The sequence below is a fragment of the Salmo trutta genome, chromosome 10 (genome assembly GCF_901001165.1).
Source record: "Salmo trutta chromosome 10, fSalTru1.1, whole genome shotgun sequence".
Lineage (NCBI taxonomy): Eukaryota > Metazoa > Chordata > Actinopteri > Salmoniformes > Salmonidae > Salmo > Salmo trutta.
In genome coordinates this window covers 46,567,204-46,590,359 of record NC_042966.1, presented here as the reverse complement: position 1 = coordinate 46,590,359, position 23,156 = coordinate 46,567,204, and the positions used below count along the sequence as shown (strand labels likewise).

General features: G+C 42.9%; 1 protein-coding gene across 1 annotated transcript; it reads right to left on the bottom strand.

Moving 5' to 3' along the window:
- Window positions 1-721: 721 nt before the first annotated feature.
- Window positions 722-18,426, bottom strand: mrpl2 (mitochondrial ribosomal protein L2). Its single transcript, XM_029765672.1, has 8 exons — window positions 18,322-18,426; window positions 14,632-14,726; window positions 9,502-9,685; window positions 9,231-9,372; window positions 4,223-4,338; window positions 3,579-3,689; window positions 2,922-2,995; window positions 722-1,531 (listed from the first exon to the last, which is right to left on the bottom strand). The coding sequence occupies exons 2-8, from the start codon at window positions 14,701-14,703 to the stop codon at window positions 1,322-1,324; spliced, it is 909 nt and encodes a 302-aa protein (XP_029621532.1). The 5' UTR covers window positions 14,704-14,726; window positions 18,322-18,426; the 3' UTR covers window positions 722-1,321.
- Between the last annotated feature and the right edge of the window lie 4,730 nt (window positions 18,427-23,156).

Below are 23,156 nucleotides of genomic sequence, written 5' to 3'. Positions count from 1 at the left end.
ACCTTAACCCTAATTCCAACCGTAGCTCCAACCTTAATCTTAACCCCAATCCTAAACCTAACCTTGATCATAACCTGAATGTCAGCTTTAAACTTAACTCTAACCCTAAGTCTAATCCCTTGGTGTACCCTAACTATAACCTTAACCCCAACCTGGATTGTAACCTTGATCCTTACTCAAACCCTAACCTTAACCCCACCTGGAACTGGAGCAATCCCAACCCGAGCTATAATCTTAACCCCAATCCTAAACCTATCTCAACTTGGATAATAACCTCAGTCCTAATTCCAACCCCAATTCTAATCTTAACCCCACCTCAATCCCTGAACCATGACCCCGATACCAACCTTAATTTGAACTTAAGTCTCGAATCTAACCTCAACTCTAAGTCTAACCCCCTGGGACTCAAAAAGTGGACATTAGGAATCCCACAGGCCTGAAACAAAAGTAGGAGAGCCCAATTGTAACTTTTATAATGTATCAATAGGAGAAATAGAAATAGAGAACATGTGCCCGTGTACTTGGTCCTTCTGAAGGGCAATTTTTTCTTAAACCTAACCCTAACCCCCCTAACCCTAACCCACCCACCCTAACCCCAACCCCTAACCCCAACCCCTAACCCTAACCTAACCCCTAACCCTAATAGACCACTATGTATGTATGAATAACTTTAATAGGAGGCTGTTGTTAAGCCCAACTCTATAATAGACCACTATGTATGTATGGAATAACTTTAATAGGAGGCTGTTAAGCCCAACTCCAGCAGGTCTTAGCCAACTTCCCTAAATATCCTGACAACCAGTCTAGCAACTTATTCATCCGCTTTTGAAAAAGCCTCCCAGGTGTCTTTGCACAAACCTTGTTTTAACAGATATGACATTTTTAAATACCATTTAAGAAAATATCGTAAGTCGCTCTGGATAAGAGCGTCTGCTAAATGATGTAAATGTAAAAAACATGGGTTAACCTTTGAATGTTTCACTATGGATGTAAATGTGTTTTATTGTTTGGTTTCCTTCCATGCTCTCCCCAGGAGGAGCTGTGTTTAATAAAGTTTGGAACCTTGTCTACTTCCCAAGCCTCATTCTCTACCAACACTTCAGACAGTTACATAATTTCATTTCACAAAATCCATGTCATAACAGACCAAAACATTGTCACGAGACTGCATAACTGAAATCACTAAGTATCTTACAGAGTAATCACTGACAAAGACAGCTCTGTCCATTAACATCACTGCCTCTGATCGATCTAAAAAGAGAGAGAAGCGGTGGCGTCTCCTGCCATGCTAGTCCTGTTGCATACAGAGTTTAGCACATGTTTAGTTGGCAGACACTGAAGGCAGGTTAATATAACTCTTCATGGGGGGTAGTGGTTTGATCTTGCGTCCGGCCCAGCCGCCTTTCCTCTTCCACAAGCCGCTGGAGGGCCGGATGCCGAGCCAACGGTTCCTGCCAGCTTTACCAATGATCCGTTTGTTGTGATCGATGTTGGACACCCGTCCCACTGTGACCATGCATGTCTCAATCACCTGGAAACAGAAGACAAGAGCTGGTGAGGTGCAGTTAGAGCATCAGCTTCTAGAATCTAGATCTGCTGAGGTGCAGTCAGAGCATCAGCTTCTAGATCTGCTGAGGTGCAGTCAGAGCATCAGCTTCTAGATCTGGTGAGGTGCAGTCAGAGCACCAGCTTCTAGATCTGGTGAGGTGCAGTCAGAGCACCAGCTTCTAGATCTGGTGAGGTGCAGTCAGAGCACCAGCTTCTAGATCTGGTGAGGTGCAGTCAGAGCACCAGCTTCTAGATCTGGTGAGGTGCAGTCAGAGCACCAGCTTCTAGATCTGGTGAGGTGCAGTCAGAGCACCAGCTTCTAGATCTGGTGAGGTGCAGTCAGAGCACCAGCTTCTAGATCTGCTGAGGTGCAGTCAGAGCATCAGCTTCTAGAATCTAGATCTGGTGAGGTGCAGTCAGAGCATCAGCTTCTAGAATCTAGATCTGGTGAGGTGCAGTCAGAGCATCAGCTTCTAGATCTGGTGAGGTGCAGTCAGAGCACCAGCTTCTAGATCTGGTGAGGTGCAGTCAGAGCACCAGCTTCTAGATCTGGTGAGGTGCAGTCAGTGTAAACAGATGGTCAAACCATTTAAAATCATCATACAGGCCTCTAAAATCATTGATTTATGACATCAGTAATTGTCTTAAAATAAATACATTGATATCATTTTGAAATAATATGTATTAATTAAGGGAAGCACCAGATAATCTGGTCCAAATGCAGACACAGTGGAAGGATAAAAGACAATGTTTAGATGCAACAAACGTTGATCAGATAGAGATTGGATCTTAATGATCAGATGACGAGACTCACGGTAACGTAAAGTGTAAACGAGGCTACAGACAGCCAAACCAGAAGACAACAAACCAGAAGACAACAGTGATAATATTACCCAAATCTGCTGTTTAGATAGACAGTAATCTCACCTGAATCTGCTGTTTAGATGGACAGTAATCTCACCTGTTCCGACCGACAGTAATCGTTCCGACCGACAGTAATCTCACCTGTTCCGACCGACAGTAATCTCACCTGAATCTGCTGTTTAGATGGACAGTAATCTCACCTGTTCCAACCGACAATAATCTCACCTGTTCCGACCGACAGTAATCTCACCTGAATCTGCTGTTTAGATGGACAGTAATCTCACCTGTTCCGACCGACAGTAATCTCACCTGTTCCGACCGACAGTAATCTCACCTGTTCCGACCGACAGTAATCTCACCTGTTCCGACCGACAGTAATCTCACCTGTTCCGACCGACAGTAATCTCACCTGTTCCGACCGACAATAATCTCACCTGTTCCGACCGACAATAATCTCACCTGTTCCGACCGACAGTAATCTCACCTGTTCCGACCGACAGTAATCTCACCTGAATCTGCTGTTTAGATGGCAGCTGTACAATCGCTGTTCCGTTGACTTTACGAAGTAACACTCCACTCGTACCTACAACCACAATAAAACTGTTTCAATAGTGATCAGACTCAATATCATTTCTCAATAGTGATCAGAGTAATTATTATTATTCCACTTCTAATGTATGAGAAGGAGATTGTTCAACTGCAGCACGGATAGGGATCAGGTGTTAGTGGTTAGGGGTAAAGGTTACCTGCAGCACGGATAGGGATCAGGGGATAGAGGAGAGTGGTTAGGGGTAAAGGTTACCTGCAGCATGGATAGGGATCAGGGGATAGAGGTCAGTGGTTAGGGGTAAAGGTTACCTGCAGCACGGATAGGGATCAGGGGTTAGTGGTTAGGGGTAAAGGTTACCTGCAGCACGGATAGGGATCAGGGGATAGAGGTCAGTGGTTAGGGGTAAAGGTTACCTGCAGCACGGATAGGGATCAGGGGTTAGTGGTTAGGGGTAAAGGTTACCTGCAGCACGGATAGGGATCAGGGGATAGAGGTCAGTGGTAAAGGTTACCTGCAGCACGGATAGGGATCAGGGGTTAGTGGTTAGGGGTAAAGGTTACCTGCAGCATGGATAGGGATCAGGGGTTAAAGGTCAGGGGTTAGGGGTAAAGGTTACCTGCAGCACGGATGTAGGTGGCTCCTTTCCCAGGATACAGTTCCAGGTTGTTGACCAGAGTTCCAACAGGAAGAGCTCCCAGGGGGAACGAGTCTCCTTCTTTAGCCGAAACTAGAAGACATCATGACAGAAACAGAAACAGCTCCATTATCTTATGGAGGACAGGTGGGTTAGAAACAGCTCCATTATCTTGAGAGGACAGGTGGGTTAGAAACAGCTCCATTATCTTGAGAGGACAGGTGGGTTAGAAACAGCTCCATTATCTTGTGGAGGACAGGTGGGTTAGAAACAGCTCCATTATCTTGTGGAGAGGACAGGTAAGTTAGAAACAGCTCCATTATCTTGTGGAGAGGACAGGTGGGTTAGAAACAGCTCCATTATCTTGTGGAGAGGACAGGTGGGTCTAGCACGGGCTAAATTCCCAATCTGGCCATCATGGCCACCAAATCTTCCCTAGCCTAGAATTGGCTCATTCATCCCCCTTCCTCTCCCCTGTAACTATTCTCCCATTGTTGCTGTAAATGAGAATGTGTTCAGTCAACTTACCTGGTAAATTAAGGATAAAATAAAACAAATAAAAAAAGGCAGGAGGCTTGACTGAAGCTTCCAAAGTGCAGCAGCTAGGGTTTGGATGGAGGTCTTACCTGCCATGCGGCCGATAGTCCCAGAGGTTTTAATGAGGTCTCCAACTTGCATGTTCTCTGTAGCAATAATCCAACGCTTCCTCTTGCCTCCTGCCACCAGAGCTATTTCTGCAGATCTGTTACGAAAGACCAATAGATCACTTAGACAGCGAACGTCTTCTAGATTCACATAGAAAAAGACCAGTAGATACACTACAGGTCAAAAGTTTTAGAAAACATACTCATTCAAGGGTTTTTCTTTATTTTTCCTAAACTCAGCAAAAAAAGAAATGTCTTCTCACTGTCAACTGCATTTATTTTCAGCAAATTTAAACGTGCAAATATTTGTATGAATATAACAACATTCAACAACAGACAAACTGAACATGTTCAACAGACATGTGACTAACAGAAATTGAATAATGTGTCCCTGAACAAAGGGTCTGGGGGGTCAAAATCAAAAGTCAGTCAGTATCTGGTGTGGCCACCAGCTGCATTAAGTACTGCAGTGCATCTCCTCCTCATGGACTGCACCAGATTTGTCAGTTCTTGCTGTGGGATGTTACCCCACTCTTCCACCAAGGAATCTGCAAATTCCCAGACATTTCTGGGGGAAAATGGCCCTAGCCCTCACCCTCCGATCCAACAGGTCCCAGACGTGCTCAATGGGATTGAGATCTGGGCTCTTCGCTGGCCATGGCAGAACACTGACATTCCTGTCCTCCAGGAAATCACGCACAGAACGAGCAGTATGGCTGGTGGCATTGTCATGCTGGAGAGTCATGTCAGGATGAGCCTGCAGGAAGGGTACCACATGAGGGAGGAGAATGTCTTCCCTGTAACGCACAGCGTTGAGATTGCCTACAATGACAACAAGCTCAGTCCGATGATGCTGTGACACACCGCCCCAGACCATGACGGACCCTCCACCTCCAAATCGATCCCGCTCCAGAGTACAGGCCTCGATGTAACGCTCATTCCTTCAACGATAAATGCGAATCCGACCATCACCCCTGGTGAGACAAAACCCCGACTCGTCAGTGAAGAGCACTTTTTTCCAGTCCTGTCTGGTCCAGCAACGGTGGATTTGTGCCCATAGGCAACGTTGTTGCCGATGATGTCTGGTGAGGACCTGCCTTACAACAGGCCTACAAGCCCTCAGTCCAGCCTCTCTCAGCCTATTGAGGACAGTCTGAGAACTGATGGAGGGATTGTGCATTCCTGGTGTAACTCGGGCAGTTGTTGTTGCCATCCTGTACCTGTCCCGCAGGTGTGATTACACGTGGTCTGCCACTGCGAGGACGATCAGCTATCCGTCCTGTCTCCCTGTAGCGCTGTCTTAGGCGCCTCATAGTACGGACATTGCAATTTATTGCCCTGGCCACATTTGCAGTCCTCATGCCTCCTTGCAGCATGCCTAAGGCATGTTCACGCAGATGAGCAGGGACCCTGGGCATCTTTCTTTTGGTGTTTTTCAGAGTCAGTAGGAAGACCTCTTTAGTGTCCTAAGTTTTCATAACTGTGACCTTAATTGCCTATCTGTAAGCTGTTAGTGTCTTAATGACTGTTCCACAGGTGCATGTTCATGAATTGTTTATGGTTCATTGAACAAGCATGGGAAACCGTGTTTAAAACCTTTACAATGAAGATCTTTGATTTTTACAAATGATCTTTGAAAGACAGGGACGTGAAAAAGGTCTGTTTCTTTTTTTGCTGAGTTTATTTTCTACATTGTAGAATAATAGTGAAGACATCAAAACTCTGAAATAACACATGTAGTACCAAAAAAAAGTGTTAAAAAAAACCATAATAGCACAATTGTTTGGGCGCCCGTAAAACTGCTGCCATTTCTTCCGGCGCCATTTTCTTCCATGTACCTACACTACCGATCAAAAGTTTTAGAACACCTACTCATTCAAGGGTTTTTCTTTATTTTTACTATTTTCTACATTGTATAATAATAGTGAAGACATCAAAACTGTCAAATTACACATACGGAATCATGTAGTAATCAAAAAAGTGTTAAACAATATATTTTATATTTGAGATTCTTCAAATAGCCACCCTTTGCCTTGATGACAGCTTTGCACACTCTTGGCATTCTATCAACCAGCTTCATGAGGTAGTCACCTGGAACGCATTTCAATTAACAGGTGTGCCTTGTTAAAAGTTAATTTGTGGAATTTCTTTCCTTCTTAATGCATTTGAGCCAATCAGTTGTGTTGTGACAAGGTAGAGGTGGTATACAGAAGATAGCCCTATTTGGTAAAAGACCAAGTCTATATAATGTCAAGAACAGCTCAAATAAGCAAAGCGAAACGACAGTCCATCAATACTTTAAGACATGTTCAGTCAACACGGAAAATTTCAAGAACTTTGAAAGTTTCAAGTGCAGTCGCAAAAACCATCAAGCGCTATGATGAAACTGGCTCTCCTGAGGACCGCAACAGGAATGGAAGACCCAGAGTTACCTCTGCTGCAGAGGATAAGTTCATCAGTTACCAGACTCAGAAATTGCAGCCCAAATAAATGCTTCACAGAGTTCAAGTAACAGATATCTCAACATCAACTGTTCAGAGACTGTGAAATCAGGCCTTTTTGGTCAAATTGCTGCAAAGAAACCAGTACTAAAGGACACCAATAAGAAGAAACTTGCTTGGGCCAAGAAACACGACCAATGGACATTAGACTGGTGGAAATTTGTCCTTTGGTTTGGAGTACAAATTGGACATTTTTGGTTCCAACCATGTGTCTTTGTGAGACGCGGTGTGGGTGAACGGATGATCTCCGCATGTGTATTTCCCACCATAAAGCATGGAGGTGGTGGTGTGATGGTGCTTTGCTGGCGACACTGATTTATTTAGAATTCAAGGCACACTTAACCAGCATGGCTACCACAGCATTCTGCAGCAGTATACCATCCCATCTGGTTTGCGTTTAGAGGGACTATCACTTGTTTCTCAACAGGACAATGACCCAACACACCTCCAGACTGTGTAAGGGCTATTTGACCAAGGAGAGTGATGAGTGCTGCATCAGATGACCTGGCCTCCAAAATCCCCCGACCTCAACCAAATTGAGATGGTTTGGGATGAGTTGGACCGCAGAGTGAAGGAGTCGCTCTGGATAAGAGCGTCTGCTAAATGACTTAAATGTAAATGTAAATGTAAGGACAAAAACTAATAATTAAAAAGTAGCAAAATAACAAGCCAGGCTATATACAGGGGTACCGGTACAGAGTCAATGTGTGGGGGCACTGGATCGTCGAGATAATATGTACATGTAGGTAGAGTTAAAGTGACTATGCATAGATTATAAAACAGAGCAGCAGCAGCGTAAAAGAGGAGTCTGGGTAGCCCTTAATTAGCTGTTCAGGAGTCTGATGGCTTGGGGGTAGTACTTGTTAAGCCTTTTGGACCTCAACTTGGCGCTCCGGTACCGATTGCCGTGCGGTAGCAGAAAGAACAGTCTATGACTAGGGTGGCTGGAGTCTGACAATTTTTAGTGCCTTCCTCTGACACCGCCTGATATAGAGGTCCTGGATGGCAGGAAGCTTGGCCCCAGTGATGTACTGCCAAGGCAGTTGCTACTCTTCCTGGGGTCCGGCAGAATTAAGGCAGTTATACAATTTCAAAAACATTACAATAAATTCATAACAGATTTCACAACACACTAAGTCTGTGCCCTCAGGCCCCTACTCTACAACACAAAATCCATGTGTGTGTGTGTGTGTGTGTGTGTGTCTGTGCCTGTGTTGCTTCACAGTCCCCGCTGTTCCATAAGGTGTACCGTAATTTCCGGACTATTGAGCGCACCCGAATATAAGCCGCACCCACTGAATTTAAAAAAATATATTATTTTTAACATAAATAAGCCGCACATGTCTATAAGCCGCAGGTGCCTACCGGTACATTGAAACAAATGAACTTTACACAGGTTTTAACAAAACACGGCTTGTAACAAAAGATTTGCAGTAAACAGTAGCCTACCAAGAAAGTCATTGCTCCAGACCAAGCTCCCGTGCAGCAGCTCTATTTCCTTTTCCAACAGCCAGATCAATCGCCTTCAACTTGAAAGCTGCATCATATGCATTTCTCCGTGTCTTTGCCATGATGAGGGTGACAAAATGACTACCGTAATCAGAATGATGGGAAGTTTGAGAGCGCTCGATTTAATCTAAACAGTAAACAAAAAAGTTGTTTGACCTTAACCCGTTCGGCAATTTCATTGGTCTAATGAAAGCTTCATGCCGCCAAAAAACTGAGCACGTCAGAGAATGTTTTTTTTTTTTTTGAAAGCAGGAAAAATCCATATATTAGCCGCGTCATTGTTTAAGCCGCGAGGTTCAAAGTGTGGGAAAAAAGTAGCGGCTTATAGTCCGGAAATTACGGTATTTGTTTTTTAAATCTGATTCTACTGCTTGCAGCTTGCATCAGTTACCCGAGTTCCACGTAGTCACTGCTCTATTTAGTACTGTGCACCTCCCCTAGTCTATTCGGGACTTGGGGACTGTGAAGAGACCTCTGGTGGCATGTCTTGTGGGGTATGCATGGGTGTCTGAGCTGTGTGCTAGTAGTTAAAACAAACAGCTTGGTGCATTCAACATGTCAATACCTCTGACATATACAAGTAGTGATGAAGTCAATCTCTCCTCCACTTTGATCCAGGAGAGATTGACATGTATATTATTCATGCTTTCTCTCTGCATACATCCAAGGGCCAGCTGTGCTGCCCTGTTCTGAGACAATTGCAATTTTCTTAAGTCCCTCTTTGTGGCACCTGACCACACTACTGAACAGTAGTCCAGGTGCGACAAAACTAGGGCCTGTAGGACCTGCCTTGTTGATAGTGCCAACGGGGGTTGGGTGGGGGCCACCAACGGGGGTTGGGTGGGGGCCACCAACGGGGGTTGGGTGGGGGCCACCAACGGGGGTTGGGTGGGGGCCACCAACGGGGGTTGGGTGGGGGCCACCAACGGGGGTTGGGTGGGGGCCACCAACGGGGGTTAGGTTAAGAGTAATTCTCGTACCTGCAGGGGTCATACCGGACCTCCATCACCCTCTCCTCGAAGGTCTGCTCCTCTCTGCCTGGTTCATAGCGGAGACGCTGGAAGTCAATCCAACGGTATCTCTGTTTATGGCCTCCTCCAATGCCATGTGTACGAACCCTCCCTATTGGTTAGGAGGGAAATATAGCTCAACCAATGGTATGTCTGTCCCAGTCAGTCTCACTGTCTGATGGTGTACTATACATAGGATGTAGGTAGGGGTTAGTCTGTCTGATGGTGTATTATGGGTTACCAGAGTGATCTCTGCCTCCAGTCTTCTTCATGCCTATAGGTCTAATGGTGTATTTCTCCCTCTGTTTCCATGCGTTTCTGTTCTGCTCCAGACAGGCTGTAGTCAGGAAGCCTCTCCACCCAGAGCAGGTTAGAGGGGGAAACATGGAGCTGGTCTGGGCCCGGAGCAGCGTCTGTCCTGCTGTCTATGAACAACAAACAGTGCATTTGGAAAGTATTCACACCCTTGACTTTTTCTACATTTTGTTAAGTTACAGCCTAATTCTAAAAATGGAGAAAATAACATGTTTTTCATCAATCTACACAACCCATAATGACAAAGCAAAAACTTTTTATAGAAATGTTTGCAAATGTATTAAAAATAAACAGAATACCTTATTTACATAAAAGTATTCAGACCCTTTGCTATGAGACTCGAAATTGAGCTCAGGTGCATCCTTTTTCCATTGAGCATCCTTGAGATGTTTCTACAACTTGATATGAGTCCACCAGTGGTCATTTCAACTGATTGGACATGATTTGGGAAGGCACACACACACCTGTCTATACAAGGTCCCACACTTGACAGTGCATGTCAGAGCAAAAACCAAGCCATGAGGTCAAAGGAATTGTCCGTAGAGTTCCAAAACAGGATTGTGTCGAGGCACAGATGTGGGGAAGGGTACCAAAACATTTCTGCAGCATTGAAGGTCTCTAAGAACACACTGGCCTCCCAACATTCTTAAATGGAAGAAGTTTGGAACCACCAAGGTTCTTCCTAGAGCTGGCCGCCCAGCCAAACTGAACAATCAGGGGAGAAAGGCCTTTGTAAGGAAGGTGACCAAGAACCCGATGGTCACTGACAGAGCACTCAAGTTCCTTTGTGGAGATGGGAGAACCTTCCAGAAGGACAACCATCTCTGCAGCACTCCACCAATCAGGCCTTTATGGTAGAGTGGCCAGACGGAAGCCACTCCTCAGTAAACAGCAAATGACAGTCCACTTGGAGTTTGCCAAAAGGCACGTAGAATCTCAGACCATGAGAAACAAGATTCTCTGGTTTGGTGAAATCAAGATTGAACTCTTTGGCCTGAAAGCCAAGCGTCACGTCTGGAGGAAACCTGGCACCATCCCTACGGTGAAGCATGTTGGTGGCAGCATCATGATGTGTGGATGTTCTACAGTGGCAGGGACTGGGAGAATAGTTTGGATCGAGGGAAAGATGAATGGAGCAAAGTACGAAGAGATCCTTGATGAAAACCTTCTCCAGAGCGCTCAGGACTTCAGACTGGGGCGAAGGTTCACCTTCCAACACGACAACAACCCTAAGCACACAGCCAAGACAATGCAGGAATGGCTTTGGGACAAGTCTCTGAATGTCCTTGAGTTGCCCATCCAGAGACCGGACTTGAACCCGATCGAACATATCTGGAGAGACCTGAAAATAGCTGTGCAGCGACGCTCCCCATCCAACCTGACAGAGCTTGAGAGAATCTGCAGAGAAGAACGGGAGAAACTCCCCAAATACAGGTGTGCCAAGCTTGTAGCGTCATACCCAAGAAGACTCAAGGCTGTAATCGCTGCCAAAGGTGCTTCAACAAAGTACTGAGTAAAGGGTCTGAATACTTAAGTAAATGTGATGTTTTTATTTGTAATACATTTGCAAAAATTTCTAAACCTGTTTTGGCTTTTCATTATGGGGTATTGTGTGTAGATTGATGAGGGGAAAAAAACTATTTAATAAAATTTTAGAATAAGGCTGTAATGTAAAAAAAAGTAGAAAAAGTCAAGGGGTCTGAATACTTTCCAAATACTCACTCACTCACACACACACAGTAAAAAGTTTGGACAAGGATTTCTCTATTTTTACTATTTTACTATTTTCTACATTGTAGAATAATAGTTAAGACAAACTATTAAATAACACATATGAAATCATGTAGTAACCAAAAAAAGTGTTAAACACATTTGCCTTGATGACAGCTTTACACACTCAACCAACTTCACCTCAAATTCAATCTTGTTTGTCACATGCGCCAAATACAACAGGTGTTGACCTTTCAGTGAAATGCTTGCTTACAAGCTTTTAACCAACAAAGCAGTTTTTCCAACAGTCTTGAAGGAGTTCCCACATATGCTGAGCACTTGTTGGCTGCTTTTCCTTCACTCTGCGGTCCAACTCATCCCAAACCATCTAAATTGGAAAATATTGTGTAAATATTTTTTTTCTTCATATATATATTTTTTTAATATCACTTTCCATCTACGGACTGAATATACTCTCCTGCAACCCTTCCTCACCCAATGTAGTACGGATCTGCTATTTTTAATACTTAAGAACCATCAAAAGCAAGCCAGCTAACTGGCAACTAGGTAGTAGTCAGTTAGCCATTGCTAGGCCCATCTCCTGGCAAGCTGAAGAGGCCCATCAGCCAGTCCTTGGGCTACAATACCTGGACCCCCGCCGACACATCACGACTGGACTACCAACGTAATTCCGCCCGAGGGTTTTTCTCAACTGACTCCTCTGTCGCAACGTCCCCTGAATGCCCACCCGCTAGCCTGCTAGCCGCAGCCCGCTAGCTGTCTACAGCACATCAGACTGTTAGCTTAAGAGGCCTGATTTACCACACGGGGCCCTGCTGATCTGTCTGACGACGTCACAGCACGAGGGGGCCACAACAGACTTTCTTCCATCGCGAAACCCCTCAAAAGGCCCTTCTGCTAGCTTACTATCCCCGGCCCGCTAGCTGCCTGAAGCCACTCACTGGACTCCTATGATCACTTGGCTACGCATGCCTCTCCCTAACGTCAATATGCCTTGTCCATTGCTGTTTTGGTTAGTAATTATTGCCTTATTTCACTGTAGAGCCTCCAGCCCTGCTCAATACGCCTTAGTTAACCCTTTAGTTCCACCTCCCACACATGCGGTGACCTCACCTGGTTTAAATTATATTTCTAGAGACGATAGCTCCACTGTATTCACATTCTACCATACCTTTGTCTGTACATTATGCATTGAATCTATTCTACCGTGCCCAGGAATCTGCTCCTTTTACTCTCTGTTCTACCGTACTAGATGGCCAGTTCTTATAGCCTTTAGCCGTAACCTTAACCTACTCCTCCTCTGTTCCTCTGGTGATGTAGAGGTTAACCCAGGCCCTGTGTGTCCCCAGGCGCTCTCATTTGTTGACTTCTGTAACCATAAAAGCCTTGGTTTCATGCATGTTAACATTAGAAGCCTCCTCCCTAAGAATGAAATAGTAACATCTGACAAAAATATCTAAAGACACTGAAGCAGCAAAAATTGTGGAAAATAATGTATTATTCAAAACATTTGGCCACGACTGTATATCTACAGTTGAAGTCAGAAGTTTACATACACCTTAGCCAAATACATTTAAACTCAGCTTCACATTTTCCTGAACATTTAATCCTAGTAAAAATTCCCTGTCTTACGTCAGTTAGGATCACCACTTTATTTTAAAAATGTCAAATGTCAGAATAATACTAGAGAGAATTATTTATTTCAGCTTTTATTTCTTTCATCACATTCCCAGTGGTTCAGAAGTTTACATACACTAAAATAGCATATGGTGGCATTGCCTTTAAATTGCTTAACCTGGGTCAAACGTTTCACGTAACCTTCCACAAGCTTTCCACAATAAGTTGGGTGAATTTGGGCCCATTCCTCCTGACAGAGCTGGTGTAACTGAGTTAGGTTTGTAGGCCTCCTTGCTCGCACACGCTTTCTCAGTTCTGCCCACAAATGTTCTATAGGATTGAGGTCAGGGCTTTGTGATGGCCACTCCAAAACATTGACTTTGTTGTCCTTAAGCCATTTTGCTTGGGGTCATTGTCCATTTGGAAGACCCATTTGAGACCAAGCTTTAACTTCCTGACTGATGTCTTGAGATGTTGCTTCAATATATCCACATAATTTCCCTCCCTCATGATGCCATCTATTTTGTGAAGTGCGCCAGTACCTCCTGCAGCAAAGCACCCCCACAATATGATGCTGCCACCCCCGTGCTTCACGGTTGGGATGGTGTTCTTCGGCTTGCAAGCGTCCCCATTTTTCCTCCAAACATAACGATGGTCATTATGACCAAACAGTTCAATTTTGGTTTCATCAGACCAGAGGACAGTTCTCTAAAAAGTACAATCTTTGTCCCCATGTACAGTTGCAAACCGTAGTCTGGCTTTTTTATGGCGTTTTTTGAGCAGTGGCTTCCTCCTTGCTGAGCGGCCTTTCAGGTTATGTCGATTTGGATTCGTTTTACTGTGGATATAGATACTTTTGTACCCGTTTCCTCCAGCATCTTCACGAGGTCCTTTGCTGCTGTTCTGGGATTAATTTGCACTTTTCGCACCAAAGTACATTCATCTCTAGGAGACAGAACGCGTCTCCTTCCTGAGTGGTATGACGGCTGCGTGGTCCCATGGTGTTTATACTTGCGTACTATTGTTTGTACAGATGAACGTGGTACCTTCAGGCGTTTAGAAATTGCTCCCAAAGATGAACCAGACTTGTGGAGGTCAACAATTTTTGTTCTGAGGTCTTGGCTGATTTCTTTTGATTTTCCCATGATGTCAACCAAAGAGGCACTGAGTTTGAAGGTAGGCCTTGAAATACATCCACAGGTACACCTCCAATTGACTCAAATTATGTCAATTAGCCTATCAGAAGCTTCTAAAGCCATGACATCATTTTCTGGAATTTTCCAAGCTGTTTAAAGGCACAGTCAACTTAGTGTATGTAAACTTCTGACCCACTGGAATTGTGATACAGTGAATTATAAGTGAAATAATCTGTCTATAAACAAAGGTTGGAAAAATTACTTGTGTCATGCACAAAGTTGATGTCCTAACCAACTTGCCATAAATATCATTTGTTAACAAGTAGTTTGTGGAGTGGTTGAAAAACAAGTTTTAATGACTCCAAACTAAGTGAATGTAAACTTCCGACTTCAACTTTATCTATCTGGCCTTAGTCCTGCCTGACCATGCTCTGTCCTGCTGTCTAAACATTCATAGGAGTCAGCTGGTCAATACATATCATGTATATAGCACAAAACAATACATAGCTATTATAGATATCCACACTGTCTACCATGACGCTGTTTGATTAGATATGGAGACTAGAGCCTACCTGGGTTTGTAATAGAGCCGGCCAGGAGAGGGACAGCGAGCGCAGAGCCCGGGACAAAGATGCCACCGCCATGACGACAATCTCCAGAGGAAACCCTGATGGATAAATGAATAACATTCACTAAGGTCTCAGTCACATCATTAGTCATTCGTATCTCCTTCCAGTTCTCTGCTGCCAATGACTGGAACGAACTACAAAAATCTCTGAAACTGGAAACACTTATCTCCCTCACTATAAGCACCAGCTGTCAGAGCAGCTCCCAGATCACTGCACCTGTACATAGCCCATCTATAATTTAGCCCAAACTACTACCTCTTCCCCTACTGTATTTATTTATTTTATTTATTTTGCTCCTTTGCACCATATTATTTATATTTTAACTTTGAACTTTCTTCAAATAACAAATCTACCATTCCAATGTTTTACTTGCTATATTGTATTTACTTTGCCACCATGGCCTTTTTTGCCTTTACCTCCCTTATCTCACATCATTTGCTCACATTGTATATAGTCTTATTTTTCTACTGTATCATTGATTGTATGTTGTTTTACTCCATGTGTAACTCTGTGTTTTTGTATGTTGTCGAACTGCTTTGCTTTATCTTGGCCAGGTCGCAATTGTAAATGAGAACTTGTTCTCAACTTGCCTACCTGGTTAAATAAAGGTGAAATAAATGTAAAAAATAAAAAAATTAGGTTTAATCCTAGACCGGGTTGAATGAATGAATAACATTCACTAAGGTCTCAGGCACATCATTAGGTTGAATCCTAGACCGGGTTGAAAGAATAATGTTAGCTAGCTACACTGGCCCTGTCCTGGCAGTTCTGCCGCCCTAGGCGAGTCAAAAAGTAAAACATACTACCCATCAAGACTAGTGTAGCCTGGTATCAGCCCACAATGCAATTGTATGAATACCCATCGATGTGGTAGCGTTTGTAAAACAGGCAGTTGCATAGTCTTTATTAGCCTGTAGTACTGATTCATGACAAAACCCACGGAGAAGGAGGGAAGCTTAGTAGCCTAATTTCATTAAATACTGTACATTTTATTTTGACTTCTCCTGTTTTTAGGATATGGTGTTTGTTAACATGTTTAGGGAATTTTCACCAAGTTCTGAGCTGTAGTTGGAATCAGGCAGTGATTATTTGTTAAATTGTATTTTCTTTCTCCATTTGGTCTGGTTGGTTTCACATTTCCAAATGTTAAATTAACATGTTCATGCTAGTCATTTGTTTATTCGAGAAAATGCTCACATTAAATCCATTTATGATTATCATTAAGCATCACTTGTTTGTCCCAATCTTTATATTACTTTCACTTATTTGATCTTCCAACAACATGCAGGAGGAAACAGTGCAATAACAAGATAAATATTTTGCGCCTGACTTTGGCAAAGTAGGCACTGCTTATCATGGGAGGCATCAGCGCTAACGTAAATAGCCCATATACCACTAGGTCAGAGAAGTCTTCATTGTCTTTGGGCAGAATTGTGAGGTGTTATGTGTTGGAGGCAGGGATGGGCGATATGGGCTAAAACTCATATGTTTATTTTTTTCAAACTTATGGGCAATTCATGATATGCATCTCGATTTTTTAAATGTTCTCTAAATAAGTTTTGTTGAACAATTAAAGGTCAAATACACTGCATTTAAACAGTCAGAAATAATATAATGAATTCAGAGCTTGGTAAATTATACCGAGGTTGAATATAGTCTTCCATAACCATAAGACCCACTAATCATTTTATCAAAATAGTTGTACCTGCTTTTATCCCCCCAACAATCATTGATCTGGCATTCAGCTCTGTCTACAAAAAATTATCTTTTTGTAACAAATTTAACCAGAACAATGCATAATGCACATTAACCAATAATGTAGCAGGCATTATAGAACATGAACACCAGTCCCATAATCTCTAAAGCCCACGTGCTAGTGAGTAGCCAGCTAATATTTATGTTTCAAGTTTAGCCAACTTGGATCTAGATATTATTTCACAAGCTCTGAATATAGCTAACAAGACATATCAGTTTAATTGTTATGAACAAATCTTCGGTCTGTCTCAAACTGTTTGAACAGCATGCTAGCCTGTCCACTTTGTTCATATGTTGAAATCAAGTGGCTTACCTTATTTCTCAGAATTAGAAGAGTTGCCAATTGCTTATAAACTTGTTTTATGCGTATTGCACATGTATAAATCACAGACTAAACAGCTAGCATAACAATATTTGACTAAATTGCTGCTAGCGATACATGGTAACTAACGCGCTCGTGACAAACTGAGCATTAATGTTCATTGGTACATCCGTTTTAGTAGTGTCTGCTCTGCTCCAAATGTGAGGAGTTGAAACAAACAGGGGATGATTCAAAAGGCTAACTTCTATTACAGCAAAATAATGTCTCCATATTACCAATTCTGTTGGACCAAACCTCAAATAGCGAGTTGAAACCGCTTGTCAGAGAGGAAGAAGTGATCTCTCATCTTTGTTATTGTGAGTGGTAGGGGCTTGGGAGAAAGAGGCAAAGCGAGAGGTTTTAGTCTGGCCAAAATAAGCCCAATGCGTTTTTATGAGCGTATTTTAAATCTAAGCTTGTCGGCTGTATTCCCGCATTTGGGACAAAGACTCCCATCGTTACGACAGAGACATGACCATCTCATCACTATAAACAGATCTCCAGTGTAAATGGGAAGGTGCACAGAACAGAAGGAGCGAACGAGACAACATGAGAACAAGCAGACAAACGCTCATAAAAACGAATACAAAAAAAACCTTGCTTCTGCCATACTGGCATTTGGAATATTGCTTAAAAACATTTGTTTTAATTCATTCGATATATCGCCCACCCATAGTTGGAGGGGTGGGTATAATTTGTGGAACGTTCCAACAGGAATCTATTCCAAATACTTCGTAAATAACAAGGTTGCCAAAAAACAACGCATACAAAGTTGTATAGCGGCAGAATAAGATACCGGGTAGTGAGTGGTCTATTTCATTGGGTTTTTTGGAACAGATTCCTGTTGGAACGTTCCACAAATTATGCCCACCCAGTTGGAGGTGCGTCTTGGTCAGTTTAGGTCAGAAAATACTGACCTCACTCTGCTGCCCTAATCCTGCCTAATGGGCGGGCCGGACCTGTAACTACAACCTGTCATTTATTCAGTTGAATAAATATGTTAACTACCTACAACAATACCAGTCATGTTACTAGGTTGAATGACTTAATCATGTGTCAGTAAAATAACCAGGTTGAATGACAGAGTAGCAACAAACTGCTTATGGGCTAGAGAACACTGGGCTGGGACCGATTTTGGGAAACCCTGCTGTAAATCACTAGCTAGTTAGCTTAGACACGGCTAGTAAGCTAGCTAGCAAACTGATACGACGTTCTGTGCAGTAACCTACAGTATACATGTTCAACTCATTAACAAGCTATTCACGTTTAAACAATATATGTATCAAGTTATGTCTAGCTAATTTGATATCGTAGCTACCTAATAGTGAACCAAATGGGCTGGCTGCTTGTGATAACACTGTGTGCATCTCGTAGCTAACGACATTACAACACCAGACAGAAATAGCACCACATAGCCCGTAGCGTCGATGTAAATACAGTACTCATTGTGGCATTCATTGCTGAAAGTCGTGAATTTCATGAGCTACATGTTTCAGTAATTTTAGATACATAGCCACCTGAAGTTATTTCGTGCCTCCACTCGATTCTGCTTGTCCTTCAGCGAACACGCTGGGTCGCACATAACTGACGTCTGAAGATGATTCTTCTTCTTCGGTCATGTTCATTCTTCTTCTGCTTCTGGGGCTAAACGGCGGTTGGCATTCAATGTTAATGGTACATTACCGCCGCCAGCTGGACGGGACATTGAACGATCAAATACAAAATATACTGCTCAAGAAAATAAAGGGAACACTTAAACAACACATCCTAGATCTGAATGAATGAAATAATCTTATTAAATACTTTTTTCTTTACATAGTTGAATGTGCTGACAACAAAATCACGCAAAAATAATCAATGGAAATCCAATTTATCAACCCATGGAGGTCTGGATTTGGAGTCACACTCAAAATTAAAGTGGAAAACCACACTACAGGCTGATCCAACTTTGATGTAATGTCCTTAAAACAAGTCAAAATGAGGCTCAGTAGTGTGTGTGGCCTCCAGGTGCCTGTATGACCTCCCTACAACGCCTGGGCATGCTCCTGATGAGGTGGCGGATGGTCTCCTGAGGGATCTCCTCCCAGACCTGGACTAAAGCATCCGCCAACTCCTGGACAGTCTGTGGTGCAACGTGGCGTTGGTGGATGGAGCGAGACATGATGTCCCAGATGTAATCAATTGGATTCAGGTCTGGGGAACGGTCGGGCCAGTCCATAGCAGCAATGCCTTCCTCTTGCAGGAACTGCTGACACACTCCAGCCACATGAGGTCTAGCATTGTCTTGCATTAGGAGGAACCCAGGGCCAACCACACCAGCATATGGTCTCACAAGGGGTCTGAGGATCTCATCTCGGGAACCTAATGGCAGTCAGGCTACCTCTGGCGAGCACATAGAGGGCTGTGCGGCCCCCCAAAGAAATGCCACCCCACACCATGACTGACCCACCGCCAAACCGGTCATGCTGGAGGATGTTGCAGGCAGCAGAACGTTCTCCACGACGTCTCCAGACTCTGTCACGTCTGTCACATGTGCTCAGTGTGAACCTGCTTTAATCTGTGAAGAGCACAGGGCGCCAGTGGCGAATTTGCCAATCTTGGTGTTCTCTGGCAAATGCCAAACGTCCTGTGTTGGGCTGTAAGCACAACCCCCACCTGTGGACGTCGGGCCCTCATACCACCCTCATGGAGTCTGTTTCTGACCGTTTGAGCAGACACATGCACATTTGTGGCCTGCTGGAGGTCATTTTGCAGGGCTCTGGCAGTGCTTCTCCTGCTCCTCCTTGCACAAAGGCGGAGGTAGCGGTCCTGCTGCTGGGTTGTTGCCCTCCTACGGCCTCCTCCACGTCTCCTGATGTACTGGCCTGTCTCCTGGTAGCGCCTCCATGCTCTGGACACTACGCTGACAGACACAGCAAACCTGCTTGCCACAGCTCGCATTGATGTGCCATCCTGGATGAGCTGCACTACCTGAGCCACTTGTGTGGGTTGTAGACTCCGTCTCATGCTACCACTAGAGTGAAAGCACCGCCAGCATTCAAAAGTGACCAAAACATCAGCCAGGAAGCATAGGAACTGAGAAGTGGTCTGTTGTCCCCACCTGCAGAACCACTCCTTTATTGGGGGTTTCTAAGAAATGAAACTCGGCAATATCCAAAACTGTTTTAAAAGAAGTCTAGAATTGCCTATAATTTCCACCTGTTGTCTATTCCATTTGCACAACAGCATGTGACATTTATTGTCAATGAGTGTTGCTTCCTAAGTGGACAGTTTGATTTCACAGAAGTGTGATTGACTTGGAGTTACATTGTGTTGTTTAAGTGTTCCCTTTATTTTTTTGAGCAGTGTATATTGCGGGAAAGGGGTAAAAATAACATCATACAAAATACTATAATACAAAAATAGATATGTCAACAAATAAAACCCATCCAACTCCTTCAATTACAGTCCAAAATACATCCCTACAAAGGCTCAAGGGCCTATGGGGGCAGAACATTCACCGATAGGATTTCTTGCCTCGGCTGTGAAATCACAAAGACCATTTTTTCATTGTGTCATTTTGGAGTCACTTCTATTGTAAATAAGAATATAATATGTTTCTAAACACTTCTACATTAATATGGATGGTACCACGATTAAGGATAATCCTGAATGAATTGTGAATAATGATCAGTGAGAAAGTTGGTTGACAACTGCAATGAACACCACAACAGCAGAAGCGGAGAAGAGGTTGGAGAAAATTGGAATCGTTGTGAATGCAGCTGAATAAAATAAAAGTTTGCACTTTAAAGACCCAAACAGGCTCTAACCAGAATAGAAAGAGGAGTGGGAGGCCCCGGTGCACAACTGTGCAAGAGGACAAGTACATTAGAGTGTCTAGTTTGAGAAACAGACACCTCACAAGTCCTCAACTGGCAGCTTCATTAAATAGTACCCGCAAAACACCAGTCTCAACGTCAACAGTGAAGAGGCGACTCCGCTGTTCTGTGAAGGGAGTAGTACACAACGTCGTACGAGATCTTCAGTTTCTTGGCAATTTCTCGCATGGAATAGCCTTAATTTCTCAGAACAAGAATAGACTGACGAGTTTCAGATGAAAGTTATTTATTTCTGGACATTTTGAGCCTGTAATCGAACCCACAAATGCTGATTCTCCAGATACTCAACTAGTCTAAAGAAGACCAGTTTATTGCTTCTTTAAATGAGAACAACAGTTTTCAAGCTGTGCTAACATAATTGCAAAAGGGTTTTCTAATGATCAATTAGCCTTTTAAAATTATAAACTTGGATTAGCTAACACAACGTGCCATTGGAACACAGGAGTGATGGTTGCTGATAATGGGCCTCTGTACACCTATGTAGATATTCCATTAAAAATCAGCCATTTCCAGCTACAATAGTCATTTACAACATTAACAATGTCTACACTGTATTTCTGATCAATTTGATGTTATTTTAACAGACAAAAAAATATTTTTTCTTTCAAAAACAAGGTAATTTCTAAGTGACCCCAAACTTTTGAACTGCAGTGTATATACATATTGTGCATTCAGAAAGAATTCAGACCCATAGATTTTTTCCACATTTTGTTACGTTACAGCCTTATTCTAAAATTGATTAAATCGTGTTTTTCCCCTCATCAACCTACACACAAGACCCCATAATGACAAAGCAAAAACAGGGTTTTAGAAATGCGTGCAAATTTATTAAAAATAAAAACGGAAATATGACATTTACGTAAGTATTCAGACCCTTTGCTATGAGACTCAAAATTGAGCTCAGGTGCATCCTATTTTCATTGATCATCTTTGAGATGTTTATACAACTTCATTGGAGTCCACCTGTGGTAAATTCAATTGATTGGACATGATTTTGAAAGGCACACACCTGTCTATATTAGGTCCCACAGTTGTTATAGCAAAAACCAAGCCATAAGGTCGAAGGAATTGTCCTCCGGCTACACCATGGTGTTACCCTGTTGAGGCTACTGTAGACCATTTGCAAAACAGTGTGTTTTAATCAGTTATTTGGTCACGTGAATATATGTTGCATAGTTTTATCTAAAAATGATCACTTTTTACAGTTTTTACAATTTTATTTTTATGAAATTCACTGATGAGGATGGTCCTCCCCTTCCTCCTCTGAGGAGCCTCCACTGATATATACAGTTGAAGTCTGAAGTTTACATATACCTTAGCCAAATACATTTAAACTCACTTTTTGACAATTCCTGACATTTAATCCTAGTAAAAATTCCCTGTCTTAGGTCAGTTAGGATCACCACTTTATTTTAAGAATGTGAAATGTCAGCTTTTATTTCTTTCATCACATTCCCAGTGGGTCAGAAGTTTACATGCACTCAATTAGTATTTGGTAGCATTGCCTTTAAATTGTTTAACTTGGGTCAAACGTTTCAGGTAGCCTTCCACAAGCTTCCCACAATAAATTGGTTGAATTTTGGCCCATTCCTCCTGACAGAGCTGGTGTAACTGAATCAGGTTTGTAGGCCTCTGTCGTGTCTTTGGCTATGCCGGATTAAGTGATATGACATGCTATTCTATAAAATCATTTCTTTGTAATTAATATTACCTGATTAAGCTAATCATGTAAATGTAAATAACTAGAAAGTCAGGGCACCACGAAATAATGTTTATAGAGCTATTATCTTCCGAATAAACTCTTAAAGACCTAGTAATCTTTTACATCAGTAGCAGTCAATATTTAATCGTCACTTTATTCAGTCTCATCTGAAAGTTGTAAATTCTTGGTTATCTTCACGAACCCTGGCTAACAAGTTGAATCAGCAATACAAAATTTGGTTTAATTTTTTATTTACTAAATACCTAAATAATCACACAGAATTACATCTACACAGAATGGATCATACATTGATTACTAATTATGTCATAAAGGAAACCGTCCCTAGCGGACGGAACAGGTATGACGGCTGGTTACACAAAGAAAGGGGGTTGGGTTTTGAATGAAAGAGCCAGAAGACTGAGTAACAAAGGGAGAAGCGATCCTATCGTAAATAGAAAAGGAAAATGCAAGGAATATTTACTCTGAGCTGTGCTTCAATAGGTTGGTCGTAGATGGAAGGCCGGGTTTCCCAGCAGGGATCTCTTGTCCTCTGAAGAATGTCTCTGGTGGTAAACAGAATACGTTGTAGTATCGTTGTGTGTTAGACTGGATACGTCGTCCGTCCTTTCCTAGCCCACATTTACAGTGGCTGCTGCTAACTCAATGGCTAGGAGGTATCACTTCTAGAGTGAATAATAGTTCAAAGTTCATACCAAGTTGCCATACTTTTAAGCTCGTGCTATATTCTGGCTGGTATAATCAAAATTCATCC

Bases quoted from the DNA above. Each gene is read 5' to 3' on its own strand.
- mrpl2 (XM_029765672.1), bottom strand. From the start codon at position 14,703: ATGGCGGTGGCATCTTTGTCCCGGGCTCTGCGCTCGCTGTCCCTCTCC. The intron at 9,686-14,631 runs GTAGGCTCTAGT...TGTTGTTCATAG, and splicing joins CGGCTCTATTACAAACCCAG to ACAGCAGGACAGACGCTGCT. The intron at 9,373-9,501 runs GTAACCCATAAT...CCTAACCAATAG, and splicing joins TGGAGGCAGAGATCACTCTG to GGAGGGTTCGTACACATGGC.